This window comes from Aulonocara sp. 'chitande type north' Nkhata Bay, linkage group LG11, assembly GCF_057382095.1.
Source record: "Aulonocara sp. 'chitande type north' Nkhata Bay isolate Kocher_YH1m ecotype deep benthic linkage group LG11, A_spYH_male_GT1.1, whole genome shotgun sequence".
Taxonomy (NCBI): Eukaryota; Metazoa; Chordata; class Actinopteri; order Cichliformes; family Cichlidae; genus Aulonocara; species Aulonocara sp. 'chitande type north' Nkhata Bay.
In genome coordinates this window covers 13,062,192-13,083,947 of record NC_141354.1, presented here as the reverse complement: position 1 = coordinate 13,083,947, position 21,756 = coordinate 13,062,192, and the positions used below count along the sequence as shown (strand labels likewise).

The 21,756-nt window shown below is 44.2% G+C and overlaps 1 protein-coding gene across 1 annotated transcript; it reads right to left on the bottom strand.

Annotated features, from left to right (window-relative positions):
- Positions 1-18,948: 18,948 nt before the first annotated feature.
- Positions 18,949-20,036, bottom strand: LOC147318603 (uncharacterized). The gene is made up of 2 exons (XM_086310154.1): positions 19,084-20,036; positions 18,949-19,004 (listed from the first exon to the last, which is right to left on the bottom strand). Exons 1-2 carry the CDS (start codon positions 19,928-19,930, stop codon positions 18,949-18,951), a joined length of 903 nt encoding a protein of 300 aa, XP_086166280.1. The 5' UTR covers positions 19,931-20,036.
- Positions 20,037-21,756: the final 1,720 nt, after the last annotated feature.

The following is a 21,756-nucleotide window of genomic DNA, read 5'->3' as shown; positions in this document are numbered from 1 at the left end:
GTGTGGCTTCTGTGTGATTGTTCTGCAGATTACGTACAAGGGAGGGGGAAAAAGAAAAGGAAAGTGCTGTCTGTCAGTGTGTGCATGTGTGTGTGCTGGAAACAATCATGTCACCGTCCTCCAGTGATTTAAAACACATTTCATGTTTTGTGTTTGATATTCTATCCCTGCAGAGGAGGAAATGAAATGCACTGTGCACTGAATGTTAAGCTTATCAGTTTTATTTAAAGATTATCTCGCCCTTTTTTTTCGCTTTCTTTTTTTTTTTTTTTTTCTGAAAAGTCACCGACAGTGAAATGATTACCAGTGACCAATCTATTCATTTATCTAACAGAGATATGAGATGCAAATGAAATCGTGCCTGTTGATAAAAGATTTGTCACGAGGGGTGACAAGTCAAGGATAACCAGGGTCGTGGATGAGAGGTTGAAAGTTCAAAGCCAGAATTAGACAAATTAGCAGCCCAGTACGCTCCTTCGCTGCATCTATCTGCAGAGACCCTACTGTGAAAAGCTCACATATATTAGACATAAACTTGCAAATTAACCTTTAAGTTGTTCAGTTGGCGATAGCTGGGATTTTGATTTTACACGCTTGTGTTGCATGTGTCTGTTAGTGTACAGCTGTGTGTGTGCTCCGGTGTTGCCTCAAGCATTTCCTGCAGCATTTTTCAGCCTTCCAAGTAAGCATTGCTTGGCCTAGAGAAAGACCAGTTCATGCAACACTAGCTTAAAAAGGATTTAAAAAAAATTTTTTTTAAAGGATGAGAGTAGATCAGAGTAGATTTCATCATGATGTAAACTTTTTTTTAAATTAAACTTCTCTTGTATGAAAAAGAGCCGTAAAGAACACACTAAGCTAAATATGTTGCAATGATTTTCTCACAACATAGACAGAAAGTTTGATCAGCAATCTTAAAATGACATTAAAGTATATTAAAGTCATTGCATTAATATTGTAAAGTTAATGTATAATATTTGGGGTCTAGGTTTGGGGTGAGGAACAACACTGATAAGATTTTATTGACAGCAAAGTCATCATTGACTGACTGAGGTAAATTTCTTCAATGGTCCCTTTACATGATATATTTTCTTTTTGGCAATCAACAAAATTGGCCTGAAAACACTTCACACAACTCTGCTCTAAATCTAAAAAGAGAAATGGTTTACACAAAAGCTCTGTTTTGCAATGCACAGCAGTAACTAAAAATATTGATTTATCAGCGCTGAAAAAAGGATCTGGAAAGTTTCTTGCAGGATTGGACAATTTGGAGATTCAGATTCTTGCCATCGCCGGGCTAACAGGTCAGGGATTTCTTATACAGCTGCATATGTAGTGTAGAAAGACTGCCATCCTCAAAACTATGAGGGGTAATCTTTTTAAATTTTAGGCAGGTTCTTCAAAATTATTGTATATTTTAGTTTTAAGACATGTTAAATTTTAAAAAGCAAAAATAAAACGAGCTGATAAAAGAAAGAAAAGAAGAATGAAAACGGTCTAGGGTTCCTATGTATGGGTGATTCTGTGGATTGCGCACGTGCACTAACCAAACCCCTGATATACAGGATTATATATTAAATCTTTAGGTATCATAACCAAAAACCCTTCTGAAACTCTACACCCAGAAAGATAACTACACGTTGCACTTTAATACTGACAGCTTAGTTTTTGTACATTTATTAAAGCTCTCAAATGCTTACTCAAAGCTACATTTGTTTCACTCTTTTTTAAACTAAAACCTTTGAGGAAAGCACAAGAAATACAATGTAATACCACAGTGGTGCCTATAGGAACACTAAAGGGTCAAAGGTCATGGTTAGCAGTAGCATATCAGATCAAAGCCCTGTCTGAAGTCATGTGGAGCTTCAGAATTTGAAGGATGTTCTCTGCAAACATATGAAGGAAGAATGAAAATCGACCCATCAGCTGAAACTAATGTTTCTATTCTTACTTTTTTGGTACTTTATTAGAAAAAAGTCAAGTCAAGACGTGATGTTTTCGGGAATAAAAACATCTAATGCATACTTCTAATTCCTTGATTTAAAGTAAGGAACAGAGATGCATACATAAATCCCAATGGAGCACTTATATTGTTTTTTTTTTTTAAAGCTCAACTGAAAAACTCTCAGTGTAACCGCTTAAATCCATTTGATTCAAATTTGATCTTCAGACGGCAACTCAAAAGCTCAGCCGACTGTTGTTATGATGGCAGCGAGCACAAAGCTACAGCATCGTGTAAACTTTTGAAATGTGTTTTACTGGCTAGGATCACAGAGGCTCTTCTCCAATAACAGTCATGTGGCTAAAGGCTTAATCTCTTGGTAGGCCTTGTTATTTTCTCTCAGCCCCTCATATCGCTGCTAAAGTAGCTCCGCTCTTAAATCAAAATAAAAGGAGGAGGAGAAGGAGGAGGAGTGAGAGTAACAGGAAACACAGCTCTCATCTCTTAAACTCTCTCTTGCTTTCTTGCGGGCTGGGATGTGACTGGGTTTTTTTTGTCTCTCTGCCTTTGCTAGGACGTGGGAGGGTGATCAGATATCAGCGGCTTGGGTATTTGCCAGTGCCCCTCGTTCATCTTGGGCCGCCCTTCCTCTCTCTGTGAGTGCTTGAAAGCAGGGGATGCAAAGAGGGATGAATGAGCGGGGATGACAGGTGTTCCTTTTTTTCCAAAAACACAACAATCAGGTGCTCCCAGCTCCAGCTCCGTCACCATCTAGCGTCCTGTAATTCGAAACAGGCTCCTGCAGCCCATTAGGAAATCTGGATCCAAATGCTCTTTCATCACTCCCTCTGTTATTTTTATTTTTGAAAAAAAAAGAAGTGTGCTAACACAGCAGGGATAAGTTCTGGCATTAGCTGACTATTTATTTTCATGGGCTTGCACAGTGTTTATGGTTTTGGAAGTCCAGAATGATAGTCAGTACACAAACCCAGCTCTTGTCTGCTGCTATAATGAGGCTGTTTTTGGGGGGGGGGCACTTTGAGGGACTCTGCAGGGACTCTGGCAGAGTCTCTGAGTCGGATGTCATTTGCAGCTAAAACTTTGTGACCTGCGATAATATTTCCGGGGATTAACAACTGTAATTTGGTCACTATGATAAAACCACATAAAATCAATTGAAGTGAACACTGGCTCAGCTTTTATTAAAACTTTACTTCGACCCCGACGCCCCTTCAACTCTTCATACAAGATGAAAAAAGAAAAATAACTAAATGATAACGTGTAAATTCACGATGATATCAAGGCAGCTGCTTTAGCTCTGACAGGAGATGGAGCAATGAGAGAAGAAAATCAAGCTGAAGTCAAATCAGAAAAAGAGATTGTGACAGCTTTGACTGACAGAGATTTTCCCACATGCCGTGTTTGATGATACCAGATAAGTCAACATGTTGAAATGCCTGCCGAGCTCCTTAGAACATCTCAGAAAAGCATGATGAAATATGACTCATTTCATGTTTGACACGAGGCCAAACGGTGTTAAACGCACAGAGATGACGTCTGTTTCCAAACTGACACGGTGAATGAAATCCCCACACGACTGCACGATGTTCTGACGGTGTTCTCCAGCCATCCGCCGCTTGGTTTAAAGCGAAGCGTGCATGCAAGCGCGTGCGCGTGTGTGCACTCTTTAAAGAAAAACAAAAAAAGGATGTAAAAGGGCGGCAGGCAGCCTCACATCTCCGTGTCACTCATTTCTGCGGCTGATTTTTAAACACGTCACGCCGCCGAAGCTGTCGGATAATTGCGCCGTAATTAATTAACAGTCCAAGCAGTTCCTTAAAAAGTGTGTTGTGAAAAGTACAATGTGAAGTGTTGTGATGGCTGTCACCTTGTAGCGGGCGAGTGCGACAGCTCAAAGTTATGCGAACGGCAAGCAGCTGCAGGAAAAGTGTTGAAAAAACAGAAGAGAAGCTGCGCACGTCGAGGCTTGATGGATAATATTGTTAATCACTTTCTGCACTAACTTGGAAATTCTCAGGTTTAAAAAAAAATACAACAATTTAGACTGAGGAACAAACACACACACGTGCACAGTTTTATGTGAGCTAATTTAATTTCTTTCTCAAGGGCGGGAAAACTAGCTGCCTCTTCAAACTTTCAAAGTATGTAATTTGGTGTAAAACAGTAGCACTTTAGGCGTTCTCCACCAGTGAAATTAAATGGGACCCTGCGGGGTTGTGTTGTAGGGTATTAAGTAATGTTTATTGATGTTTATTCTCCCAGGGAGCTGCTCGAAAAAAATCACTCTTCAGCTTTGATTAATTTCCCCCCTTTGCACCACGTAAACGATGAAGCCAAAGCAATATCGCTCTTTAGCCATGACTAAGAGAGACTACAAGTTGAGCATCTCTCTTTAAAAAACCCTCATGCTGTTTTATGTAAAAAATGGACTGTGACCATGAGGATTTTTTTTTTTTTTTTTTGAAAAATGATGCCTGGAAGCCTGCAGCTCAATTCATCACCTATGAATTTGAGCAGCTGGTATGTCTTCCTTTTACTCCTTGTGGATGGAGATCACATTTAACAGATTCAATCTTGCTTCGTCATTATAATGAAGGGTGAACGTCAGATAAGTGCCGCTAGGAAAGCCTGGAGATGCATGAATTTGCAAAATTTGTTTGCAAATGTAAACTCCCTGATTTGCCTTTTTCTGTGCAAACGCTGCTAAGCTAGGGTGAAGGAACAGCGTGCTGAAATGTAAACACTGTAATTTAATTGTTTTAATGTGGAAGAAATCATCTCCTGCCAGCATTCACTTCCTCCGGGTTCACAGGAATATCTAAAGTGGAGCTTCTGTTTGTTTCCTCTTTGAATCACCTCTTCCTAAGTGTTCCTGTGCGTTTCTGCTTCACTGGCTGCAGGACTGACACCTCTCCCCAGATCCAAGCATGTTCAGTCGCCATCTTGCTTGCCCCCTGTGCCAGCCTGTCATCTTGCCTAACCCATCACTCTCTCAGAGCACAACAAGTCCCCACCCGTCACATACGCGCAGTGCACACGCGCACACGCGCAGACACACTCGCAGCAGGTAACTTCCTCACTTCGCTCAATGATAATATAAAATGAAAGGCTTAAGAAAAGCAATGACAGTGTTGCTATGACAACTTCAGGCTGAAACCATACATTTTTATTATCCCCCAACCCCCTCTGCCCCTCCTCTTTAATGCAAATATGCATTCAGGCAAACCTTTGAACTTTCTGCATAATAAAGAGGTAACACTTAGGTACAAGTTGAGGGCCACTCGTGAGACAAATATTCTGCAACCCCGTCGCCTTTTTATGCCTGCCATGTTATTTGTGGCAATGGGTCTGATTTGATTTAAGCTATACGCGATAAGAGGCAGTGCTTTACAGTGAATTTAGGAGAGCTGAGAGGTGCTGTTAGGCATGATGTGAGGCAAAATCAAAGCCTGGAAGCTTCTCCAAACTGCCTGTGAAGCACCTAGTTGAGTGGTTTGTATAAAATGATATTATTACAATGCTAGACCTCACTGAAGCCCACAACAGGACTGGCCTGATTTGTTAATATGTCTTTACCAGACTCTTGCTGAAAAGGCAATTTGTACCTCTGTTGCACAAGATACATATATGATTATGATGGTTAAATTCAGTATAATTAATCACCTTATGATGTTTTAAGCCAGGGAGGTCAAACTTAAGGCCCGGGGGCGAGAACTGGCCTGGCAAAGACTCCAATCCAGCCCACTGGAGAATTTGGAGAATGTGCAGGAGGGCAAACATTTTGTATTTTCATAAATTCTACAGCTAGTCCTCCTGATAAAGACCTCCCTCACTCGTACGTAGTTCATATGACACCAACATAATTAAGTAATAATAATTTTTTGAACAATATTTCCAGAGTTAAATCAATAAAACTGAAAATTTTCTGTAAGTTAAAAAAAAACTTCTGCTTTATAATTATGGGAAAGTCTGCTCAATGAGCTACTGGAAGGGTTTTTACAATTTTACAGATGTAAAGGTTTTTACAGTCTAAAGAGTAATGCTGACAGACAGATTTCTTTCAGCAGCATTTCTTTGTCATGTACAAATCAATGACAACATACTGTTCAAATTCTTTTCCTTATATTGAGATATTACAAGGACTAAATATGAAGTTCAACTTATTTACTCTGAGGAAAAAGGATTTTCACCATTCTGGCCGACTTAAAAACAATGACGCCCATAATGAGAAATGAATTTGACAACCCTGCTTTAAACATTGCTGGTTTTTCCTCGATATCATTTATCAAATCACCACTGTTGGTTCATGATTTGCTGTGCTGTATTATTGTGCGAGATAATAAGATATTTAAAAAAAGAGGTTAACCATGTTAACATTTTCCCTTATATCTTTTGCTTGATGTTCTGTTTGGCTAATGTCTGCAAAATACTTAATGCTTTTGTTTATTCGCTTTATCTAAATGACATCTGTTCCATATTGTCCCACATTTGTATTTCTTAACCTGACATTTCTCATGTATTCGAGGCCTACAGCTGAAAATAATCCAGCTGGAAAACAAAGAAATCTCGACAACTCGTTTTCTAATTTATCTGTAAAGAAGACAAAGAAAACGAAGCATCTATGACTTCTCAGTTTTGCCGCGAGGCTGCTGAGCATGCAGCAGATGCTCCCTCCCTAAATCTCAAACACGCCCACACAAACCGGAAGGCCCGACAATAAGAGACAGCTGTGGTAGTTAGAGGCCAAATCTGCTAATGACCCCCTGTCTTATTCATTAGGGAGCTTCGTCAGGTCTGCATGGCTGGACCGACTGTCGGGCAGTTTACCGCCTGTCGCTGACATCTGAGAGCCACTTGCTGGTACTTACAGGTGCTCGAGTGTATTTTTCCCTTTATTCTTTCTCACTGTTGAGAGTCAAGAAACATTTTCGCGTGTTTGGTGTCTTTTGCCGAACTCTCACTAAAAAGAGAATCGCTTCTTTCATTTAGATGTTTACATTTTTAACCTTTGCAGAACCTCGTCCTTGAATAGCTCCCTCTGCTACGACACTTAGGAAAGCAAATTATGAGAACTACGAGAGCGGCTGAGCAACTGCAACACAAAGACAGCACGAATAGCAAGTCAAACTGCGCCACATCGCACTCACACAGAATTTCAACTCCAAACTCTCTTCATTTGATACAGGAAGGGAAAAGTGCTAGTTGATGCATTATTTCTTGGTGGAGAGAGTTGCATCAGTCCTTCCACTTCTGACTGAAGATGGCTCTTGCCTCATACGATCCCCCTAACCCAAAGTACACATTGCATTGTGGGATATCCTGTTGGTTCATCTCCCTCTGCTGCTTGTCTGCTAGTCGTCTCGGCATCAGCTTTTGTCCATGTTACAGTCTGTTTTGCTCTGGTTCTGCCCTAAAAGAATGACGGGCCTCTGTAAGGCCTGGCTGTCACGATCCTTCAATAGCAGCCGACTAATTGCTGACCCTAACAGGCCCAATTAGCACTTACAAGCTCGGTACAGGGGCCCATGGGAGCCGTCCGCACAGACACGGGGACGAGACATGGCCACCGCTACAGCGTGTGAAGCACAAAGAGCGGCCACACTGCTGCCGTGTGACTTCTTTCTTTTTCCATCTCTCTTGGCTTTATTACTCCTGCTGCCTCTCTCTCCATCTCTCTCCATCTTCACCCATCCTTTAGTCTCCATCTGCCCAGCTAGGCTCTTTGCTGAGGCCCCCAGAGCCCTCCTCAGAGAGATCCCTTGAAGTGCGGGGAATCAGAGGCAGAAGAGCGCTCTGGGAAAGCTGGCTGAGCGAGAAAAAGGGGGCTCCGGCACTGAAGCTTGTATCACGACCGCAACAAGCGTGTAATCAGCCTTCTTTTAAAGTGGCTTCTCAAAGAGCATGTGGGCTAATGTGCACAACTTAGACTGATATTTCCGATAAAGCCCCACATTTAGTAACTGGCAAATATATCAAGCTTGCTGTTCCCTTTTGAGTGTGAAATGTGATAAAGACATACATCTCCCCACTGATAAGGAAAATGCGGGGAGGAGCTGGAGTGGTTGGCACACAAAAGAGGTCTGTCAAGACATCGGGAGTTTGGTGATTTTACAAGCCATAATTCTCCCACTAAAAAAGAAGGGGAGAGAGAGGGGAGGGGGGCAAAAACTGCAGCGAGGAAGATGATTAACGTGAGCCGGACTGCTCGTCCCTCATCTATTCTGTTATCTTCATTATTTGGAAGGCATTAAAAGAGGCCAGAGATGGCAGCTTGGGGAGAGGGGCTCAGGAGGTGGGGGAAGTTCTATGTGCTGGGATACTAATTACAGTGTCCACTAATAGCGCCTCAAGTAAACCAGGCCAATGCATCTTGCTTGATGAGAACATGCATCAACCAGCTTAATTGAGAGTAAAATGAGGCAGGCGTGCCACAGGACCTATTAATCAACATTGATGAATGAAAGTGTAATTAGATGTGGAAATACAAAAAAAAAAAGGCGGGGGAATGGAAAAGCAATCGGTTAACTTAAACTTAAGGCTACAGTTGTTAACTAACACGCTGCAATATTGTGCACATTAGGCTTTATCTTTCAAACGCTGCTATCCCTGCTATCCAACTTTTCTTTCTCTCTCTCTCTCTACTACGGAAAAATGTATAGGTAAGGGTGTGTTTGCTGAGGCATCACTTTGATTACGCAGATATTGTACTTCCCGTGCATTAATAGCCAGCATTGCTGCACCTGCAATACAGACTGCACCTGCTGCAGAATGCGCACCCCAGCCTAATTAACTTTATACGAAGCAGCTCCATCAACTTGATGCACTTGATGCATTCATCTTCACCATCCTCGAAGCGTTATGATTGCTGCTAATACGGCTCGCCCCCTGTTATACCTACCACTTCCAGGGCTAGACTAAGCAGGTGCGACACCTGAATTTTCCCGAACTATCCATAGGAACGCGGCACTCGAGGCGAGCAGCCATCATCGTTTTTTAATTTAACGTGATCATGTCAACACTTTCAAGGGTTACTTGATGTCATGAGACTTGGGATCTGCGCGTGATGTAGCGTGGCATATTCAGCCTTAATCTGTGTTTATTGTTCATCATATTTATCTTATGTTGCAGCGCTTTCGCTCCCTGACATTGACATTCATTGCTGGTCCTGCACAGCCCCATGAGCTATGTGAATAAACACAGCAAACACAACACCCTTGAAATGCCATAATCCCTTTTGTTTTGGTGGAGGCTCTTTTCGCTGTGTATGCAAGTGGGAAAGCCTCTCTGTCTTTACACACACACACACACGTGCATTCACATACAGACATACAAACAAACTCGCAGGCACAAATCAGCATGCACACACACACACATACACACACTTTCCTCTCTCTGCTCACTTTCCCTTTCAAAAGCTCTTATCTATTTATAGACTTTGATATGTAAACCTATGAAATCTTACCTCAGGCGAGACAATCAGGCCTGTTCTTCTTCAATCCGCTGGAATCAAAAGACAGAAAGGGGAACAAAAAAACAGATGAGAAAAGCGAAACACAAAAGAGACACAATGTAAGAAGAGAGCGGCAGAGGCCTGGTTATAGTATAGGGTTGATAATTACAGCCAAAGACAAGGCAGATTAGGACAGCGTTTTCCGCCAAATGTTTCCTGAAGAGGAGACTGACAGTGGAAGCGATGTGTTTTATTTTTGAACCGAACGCTCACGTTGCCTCCTATCTCTTTGCATTACAAGAGCGGGGCGGCGTTGCTCTGCTGGTGGAGGCTGGCGATCTGTCATGGAATGGTGCACCCGATATCTGAGACGCTCTGTAATGAAGTGGACACTGGGGGGAAATAAATGCGGCAGATTTACCAAATTCGGTGAACGGAAAGTCTAACGCAGTGTAGCAGCGCGGGGCATGAGAGGTCAGCTCCATTTTCTCCTGCACCCACTGACATCATCTAAATTGGCCTGGCTGAAATTAGCCTAACCCCCGGAATGACATATCTCTCCGCATAAGCTGTGCGGACGCGACGAGCGCTTGAACGTGAAATCCAAATCAACACATTGTTTTTGCGATGTCAGAAGCAGCCAGGGAACGACCATCACTCTCTGGCTCGGGGATATTTGTTGTCAAAACGGTAGTTCTGCAAACTGTTCGAAATAATCTAATCCCGCAAATCTTGACTCGTTAGGGTCATTATGCAGGCTTGACCTCGTTCTGTAGGGATAGATCTCAGCAGAGCGAAGTATGAGAGCAGGCAGACAGGGCTGTCTGCAGAAACACGTGGAACTTCCTCCGTCAATATGTGTGACGCATGCTGGCTTCAGAGACATGTGGCTGCCTGGTGGAAGTAGCACGACACCCGTTGACTTTAAAGCCCTTTATGCCCCCCGGCACCAAACAAGACAACACATATACAGTCTATTTTAGCAAGAGGGTGGGGGGGCACTTTGCAGGGCTTAAGTGCAATGAACTATTGTTCTGTCCAAGAAGCCCTGCATTATAAAAGGAAATTCCTTATTGGGTAATTATTGAAAACACAAGAGATTAACATAAATAGTTGATACTGCATGTAGAAATTATTATGTATAGCCATGTTTAACACTAATATGCACATAACTATAAAACACAGTGCAGTTTAATGCTTTTGACAAAAATCACCATATTTGGTGCAAAGTTACAATGACTCAAAAGTGTACTTCAATACAGATATCACATATATATCACACTATATAGCACATTATATTTTGCTGCTCTTTTATTTCAGTGTTGACTAGCTATGTACTGTGCACTGTACACTGTACTTCTAAAATGCCTGCTGTAAAGTGAAAACAGCAACCAATCGCGACTTTAAAGCACAGAGTCTGTACTAATGTGTCAACAATGCTCATAAAAAGAAAAATCATGCAAAATAAGTGCTCTAATTTTTGTGCTCCAAGTGTGTAACATTAAGCTAATACTATAGATTAAGTAAATGGCTTTAATTATTACGTTATTACTTGACAATTATGTGCAGGATAAAAATGTAACCTTGCTGTAAATCAGCCCTCAGCAGTGAAAGTAACACAAAAAACTTAATTTCTTAAAATCATAATCCAGCATACCGACTAATAATATGTCATCTCTTCAGAGACTGTCACGATCAGCGTTTTGAGTTTTAGTTTAAGTCCTTTAGGTTTTCTAAGTTCATTCTATCATGCCTAGGTTGTCATTATAGTTCTTTGTTTGTTAGTTTCCCTTTGTGTTTTCTACCCCTGTATTAAGTCTCCCCTGTCCTATGTGTTTCATGTCTGCACGTCATTTGTTGTCAAGTTCATGTTGTCATGTCTGTCTCATTATGTTTCCTGTTTTATTTTGAAGAGGTCATGTGTTCCTGTGTTCATTGTGTTTAGTTTTACTCTTCTACTGTGATGTCATTATGTTCATTTGTGTCAGCTGTTTCCCCATGTGTTTCCACTTCCCCTGATCACCTCCTGTGTGCTTTTAGGCTACGTCCACACGTACCCGGGTATTTTTGAAAATGCAGATTTTTCTATGCGTTTGCACCTTTCGTCCACACGTAAACTGCGTTTTCGGTCACTGAAAACGGAGATTTCTAAAAACGCCTGCCAGGGTGGATATTTTCTAAAACTCCGTTTTTGCATTCACGTGTGGACGAGAAAAACGGAGAAAACGCAGCGTCAAAGGTGTGCGCCTTTTTTGACGTCACACTGTGTGCCACGTTATTGTTTTGGTGAAATGAATTTCTACAACACTGTTACTTGTACTCTCTGCAGTGTTTAAATGCTTACATATACACACACAGTTACTGTCCCTCCACACATACGACTCTGTTCTGCTTCTATGCCCCATCTTTGTTTACTATTTCCCGCCGATGCTTCTGGACTTCTGATTGGCCAACATTTGTACACGGTGTTGTAGCTTTATGCAGTGTTGCTCCAACTGCCCGTGTAGAGTGGGTTGTGGTCAATAATAACTTTAGACCAAGCACAGAGGACTGAGACGAGGCTATAGTGGAGGTCCGGACTTTTTACTCCATAAGCTCAGAACACATACAATAACACTACACCACCTACAGGTGGGAGGTAGTAATAGCTGCTGCTAGTTACAGTATACCACATCCCTCTTTTCCGAGATAAAGATAACACTTCTTAACTCTGCTATACTGTAACATGAATGTACCTTTTAAATCGTAGGAACATTAGCGACATTATATTCTTGCAACATTAAAGAAAGCACACCTCAGATTGCTTGTCACTTGAGCAATGCAAATACACATCAGTGTAGTGTTTTGAAACAGATGAACACATGACAGATTAGATAAGACATGTCAAAATGAACATCTGAAACATGACATCTTTTCATTCTTTTCCAACAAGACATCTATCTAACTCGTCTAGAACAATTCAGATACAGGGAAGAGTGACGTTAGGCTCCGTGATCACTCAGTTTCTATACCTGGCAGGGCGTATTACTGCTCGGCCACTGCGTGTGTAACATGTGGGTGTGTTGTCCATACTTGCAGGACTAGAGTTTTGTGGGGTGTCACTTGCTGGTGGCTCCACTGGCTCTTGGGTGTGAACGGACAGTTCATCTGGGTCCATGGGTGTGTCCTTGAACAGACTTGGGTGTATTTTCCTCAGATGTCTCCTGTTCCTCCTGAGCACTTTACCATCTGGTGTTTGCACAGTGTAGGAGCGTGGTTCCTCTCGCCGATGAGTTACAACAGCTGGCTCCCAACCGCGCCTTGTTTGCATGTGCACAGTCTCGCCTGGGGTCAGAACAGGCAATGGTCTTGCGTGCTGATCATAGTGGCGTTTCCGCTTTGATTGCAACCCCGCGCACTTTGTCGTGAATGTTCTGTGGGGTTGACTGCCTCAACACAGCACTGGTGCATGGCAGGGTGCTGCGGAGAACCCGTCCCATCAACATTTGTGCAGGTGACACACTAAGTCCTGTGACTGGAGTGTTCCTCAAAGACAACAGCACTAGATGTGGGTCTGTTCCAGTCCGTGCGGCTTTCTTAAGTGCATGTTTGACAGTCTTTATGGCTCGCTCCGCCATGCCATTCGAAGAAGGAAAGCCGGGACTGGAGAAAGTTAGCTTTATCTCCCAGGATGCTGCAAACGATCTCATCTCGTGGCTGGCGAATGGAACATGATCACTCACTATCTCTTTGGGAATTCCGTGTCTTGCGAAGACTGATTTCATCTTCTGAATCACAGAGTGTGCCGTTTTGTCAGGTAAGTTAAGAACTTCTGGATATTTTGATAAATAATCCACTAACAAAAGATATGGATGATCGTTCAGTTCGAAGATGTCTGCTCCGATTTTCATCCATGGCAGCTCTGGAATCTGGTGTGGAATAAGCGGTTCAGCCTGGTTCTTTGGCTGCATTTGCTGGCATTGTTCACACTTTTCAAGCATAGTCTCTATGTCGCGTGACATGCCAGGCCAGTACAGCACTCTTCTTGCTTTGGCTTTTGTGCGCTGCACGCCTTGGTGGGCAAGGTGCAGCTTCTCCAGGATCACACGCCTGAAGCTTTGGGGTATTACGATCTTGTCCCCGATCATAATAATGTCATCGTGGAAACTGATATCGTGTCTCATAGGCCAGTAGCTGTGGAGTGTTTTGTCTAAACTCTTCCTTCTGGGCGGCCATCCGTTGAAGTGTCTTTCGCGCACGGCTTGTAGTACGCTGTCTGCTGCCACTGCTTTTTTCAGGTCACACAGTGTTTTCTCGCTCAATGCTGCTGTGGCCTCCAGAGCATACACAACTCTTTCATCATTTGCGTTTTCACTCACGTTTCCGTCGTCACTGGTAGTTGTGGCACGTGAGAGTGCGTCGGCTATGAACATGTCTTTGCCGGGGGTGTACGTGACGGTGAGATCATATCTCTGTAGTTGTAGCAGCATTCCTTGTAGCCTCGCTGGTGCCTTGCATAGCGGTTTGCGAACTATCGCAACTTTGAACTGAATTTTGTCCTTGTTAAACTTCACGTTAGCTGCTCTTGCTTTCTCCATGACCTTCTGCAGGATTTCATCGTGTTCGTGCTCTGATGTAGCTGCAATTATCATATCATCTGCAATGATAAATACACCAGGAATGTTGCCGAAAGTCTCACAATTCTTTTGTTGAAAGACCTCGCTGGCTGATTTGATCCCGAATGGGAGTCGGAGGAAGCGAGGAAGCCCCAAGGTGTATTGAAGGTACAGAGCTTTGATGACGGCTCGTCCAGCCTGATCTGCCAGTATCCATCTTTTTCATCCAATATGGTGAAGATGGATTTTCCTGCTAGCTTGCTGCGAACGTCCTCGTGTGTGGGAATGGAGTAGTGCTGGCGTTTAACTGCTTGGTTCAGATCACAAGGGTCCAAACACACCCTTAGTGTTCCGTTCTTCTTCTGTGTGGCGACAAGACTGTTGACCCAATCTGTAGGCTCATTGACAGGCGTTATGACATCTCTGTTTTGTAAGTCTTGTAGCGTCTTCTTCAGCGCATCCATTATGGAGAGTGGCACGTTCCTGCATGCGTGAATCACAGGTGTTGCATTTGGGTCAATATGTATGTGGTGAACTCCAGGGAACTCACCTAAGCCTGTGAACACATCAGCGTACATCTCCACAAGTTCTTCCGAGGTAGAAGGTGGTTTGGCTGATTTCGGTACAGAGGATGTCATGGCAAGGGTCTCAACTCATTGCACCAGATGGAGCTCTTCACAAGCTTGTCCACCTAGGATCGGTTTATCTGCATGGCTTGATACAAGAAAGTCAAACACAGCCTTGTGCTTCCGTGCTTCACACTCAAGAGACACCACACCATCTGCACGAATGAGGGCTCCACCAAAAGCTATGAGTACAGTCTTTGTGGGCTGTAACCGAGGCATATCTGGTAACTCGTCATAAACTGATCTGGGGAGCACATTTGCGTCCGCACCTGTGTCTAGCTTGAAGGTGAGTGGTACGTCTCCGATTGTCACACTTTCATGCCATTTGCCAGTCTTGTGCTTGTCGCTGGATACCATGCCGATGTATAGTGAATCGCCATCAGTTTCAATGTTGTTAATAGTTTTTGTTTTCTTGAAGTGTCTACTCTTCTCTGCGCTAGCTCTGCACACTTTTGAGAAGTGGTTATTTTTCCCACACTTGTGACATGTTGCCCCATAGGCTGGACACTGTCGGAATGCGTGTTTGTTGCCGCATTTGTGACAAACTGTTTGTTTGTCGTTGCTCAGTTTGTTTTTACTGTGTCCTGATTTAATGTATCCTGGCATTTTTCTTAATGCGTCCACTGACGTGTCTTGGGCTGCAGTTATTGACTGCATGGCCTGAATCTGTGACTTGGCCACTTCTGCTGATCTGCATATTTCTATCGTCTTGCGCAGTGTGAGGTCGTTGTCACGAAGCAATCTCTCTTTTAGTCTTGCGTCACTTATGCTGAACACCAATTTATCCCTGATCATGTCGTCCTCATTGATCCCAAATTCACAACTTTTACTTCTCTGACGGAGTTCCATGACATATCTGTCCACTGTTATATCCGGGTATGACCAGAACTTGTGGCGTTCAAAAACAACGTTCTTTCGTGGACTACAGTATTCCTTAAAAGTTTTCAAAATGTCCGCCATTGTCAGTGCGTCTCCGGTCGGGGTCACTGTGAGCGTGTTGTACACTTCAAGCGCTTCTTCGCCGATAGTGTGGAGAAGAATGGCTATTTTAACCTTTTCATCCTTCTCCAACGCACCCGTAGCAGTCATATACAGTCCGAATCTTTGTTCCCATCTGCGCCAGGTCTCAGATAAATTGCCTGTGAGCAGTAGTGGTGATGGTGGCTTGAATTGCTCCATGTCGTTAGCAATGGCTACTGTTAGCTAATCTACGGCTAGCTTACTCACGTCGCGGTCCCTGTTCACACGGTCTTGCCGACTTCTGACACCATATTGTAGCTTTATGCAGTGTTGCTCCAACTGCCCGTGTAGCGTGGGTTGTGGTCAATAATAACTTTAGACCAAGCACAGAGGACTGAGACGAGGCTATGGTGGAGGTCCGGACTTTTTACTCCATAAGCTCAGAACACATACAATAACACTGCACCACCTACAGGTGGGAGGTAGTAATAGCTGCTGCTAGTTACAGTATACCACACACGGTTAGGAATATATCGCCACCAGTTGCTTTGGCATGTTCCTAGCAGCGTTTTCCTTCATTTCTGCCTTTACGTGTGGACGGGATTATTTTTTAAAACGAAAACGGAAAATCTCCGTTTTCAAAAATACCCGTGTGCGTGTGGACGTAGCCTTAGTCTGTGTGTGTTCATTCATGCCTTGTCCGAGCGTCTGCTATCCTACCTTGTCTCCAAGATTATGCATTCATGCCAGGTTTCTATGTCTATGTTCATGTTCCAGGGTTTTGTTAGCTCACCCAGTTTAGGTCATGATTTAGTTTTGTCTTTGCTTTAATTTTTCTTTGCTAAGATCAGCCTCAATAAACGGCTTGTTTTCAGTTAATATTAAGTCTTGTTATTTTGCGTGTACGCACTTGGGTCCAACTTCTTCACTCCCTATAGTCTGCCTCTGCCAGACTGTGACAGAGACCTTGAGGATAGATTCATTCAAAAACGTGCATCAATTTCTATACATTTTTTCTTCTTTTAATCTCATCACTCAAAATGGAAATGGATTGTCATGACAGATGCTGCTTCCTTTCTCCAGTCTGCTAATGCTGATTTCACCATCATTTCCATCACTGTACCCCTGCACGGCCACAGGAAGAGGCAATCCTCTCTGCTGTCTCCTTGTGTCTCAGAAATAATAAATACACTTTTTTTTAATGGCTGACTTTATGTTGCTTTTGCAGCAGAGCTGTCGCTTGGGTAGTAACACTAAAGATGCAATCACGGCGGGCGGCGGGCAGAAGATGGACGAGTGAGCGGGACAGGTGGACAGGTGAGATAAGGAGGTTTTGTGAGAGGCAGTCAGGCCTGGATTTGTGTGGCTGTCCGCTACTGGACGCTTAATAGCTGATGGCAAGCTGTGATTGTGATGAACATTTTAAATCTCTGGTCCAGTTTACCTTGACCTTTTTCCTTCTTCTCTTCTGTTGGATCACATTGCCAGTAGCTCATCTGTCGTGGTGTTAATGTCTTTGGTTTACTGTCCTCAAAGTACAATTATTTTTTGGGGGAGAAATCAAAAACATGTCATGTTTTACAGCCTGTCTGCCTCTGTGTGCTTTATAACATTTCCGGCTTTTAGCTGATATTAAAGGGTCAGTTCGTCCAAATTGCAAAGCTATTTTCTCTGTTGCTATCTATCCATGCAGAAAGGTTTGGTTTGATTTGTGTAGGTTTCAAGATATTAGTCAGTAGATTTCCGCACCCAGGGTTGTCTTACAGTGATTCATCACTGAAGCATCACATCTACAACAGAAGCTCTTAGTAGAAAGCCATCCTATCATTCTCAAAACGTTTTTGTTACTTATACAGCACTTTTTACCCATTGGCACAGTATTAATTTTTGATTCAAACATTTTATGTATTTGTGTATTCTTTTTGTACTCCTATTGTTTATTTTTTGGTACTTTTTGTACTTTTTATGTCATATGTTTTGATCTTTTATGCTTTTCCGTGCTTTAACCAGTTCTGGTGAACTCCCTTCCCTGTTTCAGCCAATGAATCAGCACATCAGCCTTTGAGCAATGCATGTGGAAACCCCTCTGTAGACTTAAAAACAGACAAAATCGTGCTACTATGAATTTCACCTTCTTTGGTCACTAAATGGTTGTGAACACACAATATATAGTCAATGTACACAGTAGTATTGCCTTGTTTTAGGCAACACTTTTAAGCCCTTTACATTTCTTTAAAAACAAATTCAATTTTATTTGTTACTTTGTGACTTAATCTGTGTAGATTCTCACAGCGATCACCTCTTAGCACCCTGTGACGTGAGCAGTTGATTTTGGCTGAAACACAGACTCGAGTCATCAGTTTGACTCACACTTATTCTTTATCTTTTTCTTTCAAAGTTCTTTTAATTTTTTTATTTCTTTTTTTCCTAATCAATGAAAAGACTGTCAAAAACCTTTCTTTCTATCAAACAAACACTTTCTTCTATTAGAAAGTCTACCAAGGACGTCTATGCCGACTTTAAAGAAATATGTCGAGCCTGTCACGGTCTGGAGGGCAGACCGTGGGGATGTGGGGAAAGGAGGACCCAAAACGCAGACTCTGCGATGCAAACAGTGCTCTTTATTTACAGTGGAAAGCTGTAAACACAATAACTCCCCGTTGCTCCCTCGAACCCCATGTGCGTGCTTCCCTCCGACGTCTGTGCTCGTGCTCCCCGCTGTTGTGTTACTGCACACCCTGTGCGTGCTGCCCTTCTGGTCCCTCGTTTCACCTGCAGGACAATACAGAAGCAGCCGTTAAACACTGAACCTGCGCGCACACACACACGATCCGCACTTCCTAATGCTACACACTGACTTGGAGTCTTAGCTTAATGATCCCGCGCCGGTGGGAGCTCCAACTCTCTCCTAAGTAGCTCCCCCGACGAGCCCTGATCACCAACAGGTGTGGCATGAACTTCAGGTGTGGCCAGTCCTTCCGCAGGGCCACACCCCTCAGGCCTGCAGGTGGCTGAGCTCCATCCTCCAGCCACACCCGCAGACATACACACCCATACCCTACCTATACATATGAGTGGGACACAGACTAACACAGCACAGTGCAGAAAAACACACACATCACCAAAATAATAATAACAACAATATCAACGGGAGGTGAGTCAAAACTGCTCACGGACCCCGAGTCCTCCAGAGCTGGGTCCGTGACAGTACCCCCCCTCTAAGGGTCGGCTCCCGACGACCCGAAAACAAAAACACAAACCAAAAACCACAGCACAACCAACCCAGGGCGGGCGGCGGGGGTCCAGGACGGAGGGCCAGAACCAAAAACCACAAAAGAAACAACCCCCCCAAGGTCACAGTTCCAAAGTCCGACCGCACCCCCTCGAGTCCAATGGCGGCAACGTTGCAGCTCCGGCGGACGGCCACGGGTCCGGCAGCAGCAGCAAAACTGTTCTGGTGGCCTGCCACTGCTCCAGTGGCGGCGGCACCGCTGTCCCTCCGGTGGCGGGCCCCCGGGTCCAGTAGCAGCGGCGCTGTTGCAGCTCCCGGTAGACTGGACAGCGATGCAGGGACAGATGGGTGAAATGATGGCAGAGGTGGTCCAGCCGGCATATCGACCTCCAACTGAGGATGAAGGTGAGAGGCTGACTGGACTGAAGACTGAGCTACCAGCTGGGCAGCAGGCTGAGGTGAGGGTGAGATGGCTATTATGAAGGGTGGAGAGGATGAAAATGTTACAGCTGGCTCAACAAATTCCAGGGGTCCAGAGGCAACTGAGACCTCCAGTTTGGCCTCTGGGGAAGCCCTGGGGAGAACCTCCGTCTCCATACGGTCAGACTGAGCCAAAAAGTCATTTGGGTCTGTATGCTCGGAACTCCGCAGCTCCCAGCTTACAGTCTCAGAGGGAACATTTTCTGAGTCTTTGGAGGTACAGCAAACAGTTTCTATTTTCATGTTTACAGGAAGGGAATTTATAACACCGGCAGAGTCCATTTTACTCACTGTGGCGTCCAGAGCCGCTGGTCCTAAGTCTTCGACCAGCACAGGAGTTAGTGTGGATGTGGTTGAACGCTGCTTGCGAGGACGCCTTCTCCTCCGTGAAGGCGGGGCCGTGTGCATGGAAATCCGCTGTTCATCTGTGTTTTGATCGTCAATGACAGGGTTTATTATTGAAACAATATAGTCTGGTTTACTCACTGCGGTAATGAGTGCTGTCGGTCCGTTGCCAGCTGACCGGGCTGAAACCGCAGGAGTGGGTTGAGGCGTAATGGAATGGCGGTGGAGAGTGCGGCATGCCTTCTGTAATGGCGGATCAAACGATTGTGCCGCGAGCATCGACGGGAAAGCCCTCCGCCGACGCGTGAAAAACCAAGCGGCTAGAGTCTCTAGGAGAGCAGCCGAACTGTCCGTGCTCGGGCCACCCAAGCCAAATAATTCAAAACTCGAGCTCTCCCTTAAACTAGTGATCAATTGCCTAAGTTTGTTAATGTCCAAAATGTTCATGGTGAGGGTAGTGGATGTGAGGTAATTGTCAAGGAACACTACCTGTAGGTGTCTCCTGTGTGGGTCTACAGCCTGGATTACGCTCCGGCAGTAATCCCATAGCTGCGCGAGCGATCTCTCCTCCGTGGCAACTCCTGAGTTTGCTGGGTCCATGGTGGTTGGCGGGATCATTCTGTCACGGTCTGGAGGGCAGACCGTGGGGATGTGGGGAAAGGAGGACCCAAAACGCAGACTCTGCGATGCAAACAGTGCTCTTTATTTACAGTGGAAAGCTGTAAACACAATAACTCCCCGTTGCTCCCTCGAACCCCATGTGCGTGCTTCCCTCCGACGTCTGTGCTCGTGCTCCCCGCTGTTGTGTTACTGCACACCCTGTGCGTGCTGCCCTTCTGGTCCCTCGTTTCACCTGCAGGACAATACAGAAGCAGCCGTTAAACACTGAACCCGCGCGCACACACACACGATCCGCACTTCCTAATGCTACACACTGACTTGGAGTCTTAGCTTAATGATCCCGCGCCGGTGGGAGCTCCAACTCTCTCCTAAGTAGCTCCCCCGATGAGCCCTGATCACCAACAGGTGTGGCATGAACTTCAGGTGTGGCCAGTATTTCCGCAGGGCCACACCCCTCAGGCCTGCAGGTGGCTGAGCTCCATCCTCCAGCCACACCCGCAGACATACACACCCATACCCTACCTATACATATGAGTGGGACACAGACTAACACAGCACAGTGCAGAAAAACACACACATCACCAAAATAATAATAACAACAATATCAACGGGAGGTGAGTCAAAACTGCTCACGGACCCCGAGTCCTCCAGAGCTGGGTCCGTGACAGAGCCAAGGTTAAGATGTGAGTTTGACAGCTTTCATACTTTTCAGCTGAGGCTAGGCACTAAGAAAAGACCATCAGCCAACAATTATCCAAGATTACTGGGAAATGAGCAGGAAACACAAATGCTAAAGAGCAAAGGAGTAAAAATCCAGTTTAACTATCCAGCCTGAGGTCATACACGGGTTATTAATGTATGGCAAACAGTACATATATTCAGTACCGCTCTGCGATTTAAGCTACGAATGCGCTTGTTGCCAAATGCAGTGCTCTGATTGGTCAGATCTATGGAAAAAAGTAATGCACCAGATTTGTCCAGCTAAGCTAAGTGGTCGGTGTGAATGGTGAGTTAAACAAAACATTTTCACAGCTTTTAAACTTTCATTTTAAAGACCAACATAGATAAAGTTACACAAAGGGTTCGCACTGGAAATCACTGAGAAACATCAGTGGAAAATGTTACAATGAGTTCAGACACACTCTTATGGAAGCCCGTTTCCGCCACTAAAAAAACAAAAAGGCTCCATAACTCAAAATTTCAAGTTATTTTCTCGAAATTTCGACATATTAACTCGAAATTTCGAGTTAGCGCTGCCAATCAGTAATCTATGTGAATGACGTCATTTCCTTGTTACCCGGAAGCTGAAGCCCTCAGATACAAATGCTACAGCTAAGCTACCGGTATTACATCCAGTCGTGAATGCACAGATTGCTGAGTGTTTTCAGCCTGGCTTCACAAATGATGAAATCCCTGTGTTATTAGCTGAATCACATGGTGTTACTATCAGCAAACGTACTCGCGAAAGCGCCATATGCTTCCAG

Excerpts from the sequence above, each read along its gene's own strand:
- LOC147318603 (XM_086310154.1), bottom strand. The coding sequence starts at position 19,930 with ATGCTCGCGGCACAATCGTTTGATCCGCCATTACAGAAGGCATGCCGC. Across the intron at positions 19,005-19,083 it reads CCGCCACCGGAGGGACAGCG|CTGCAACGTTGCCGCCATTG; the intron begins GTGCCGCCGCCA and ends CGTCCGCCGGAG.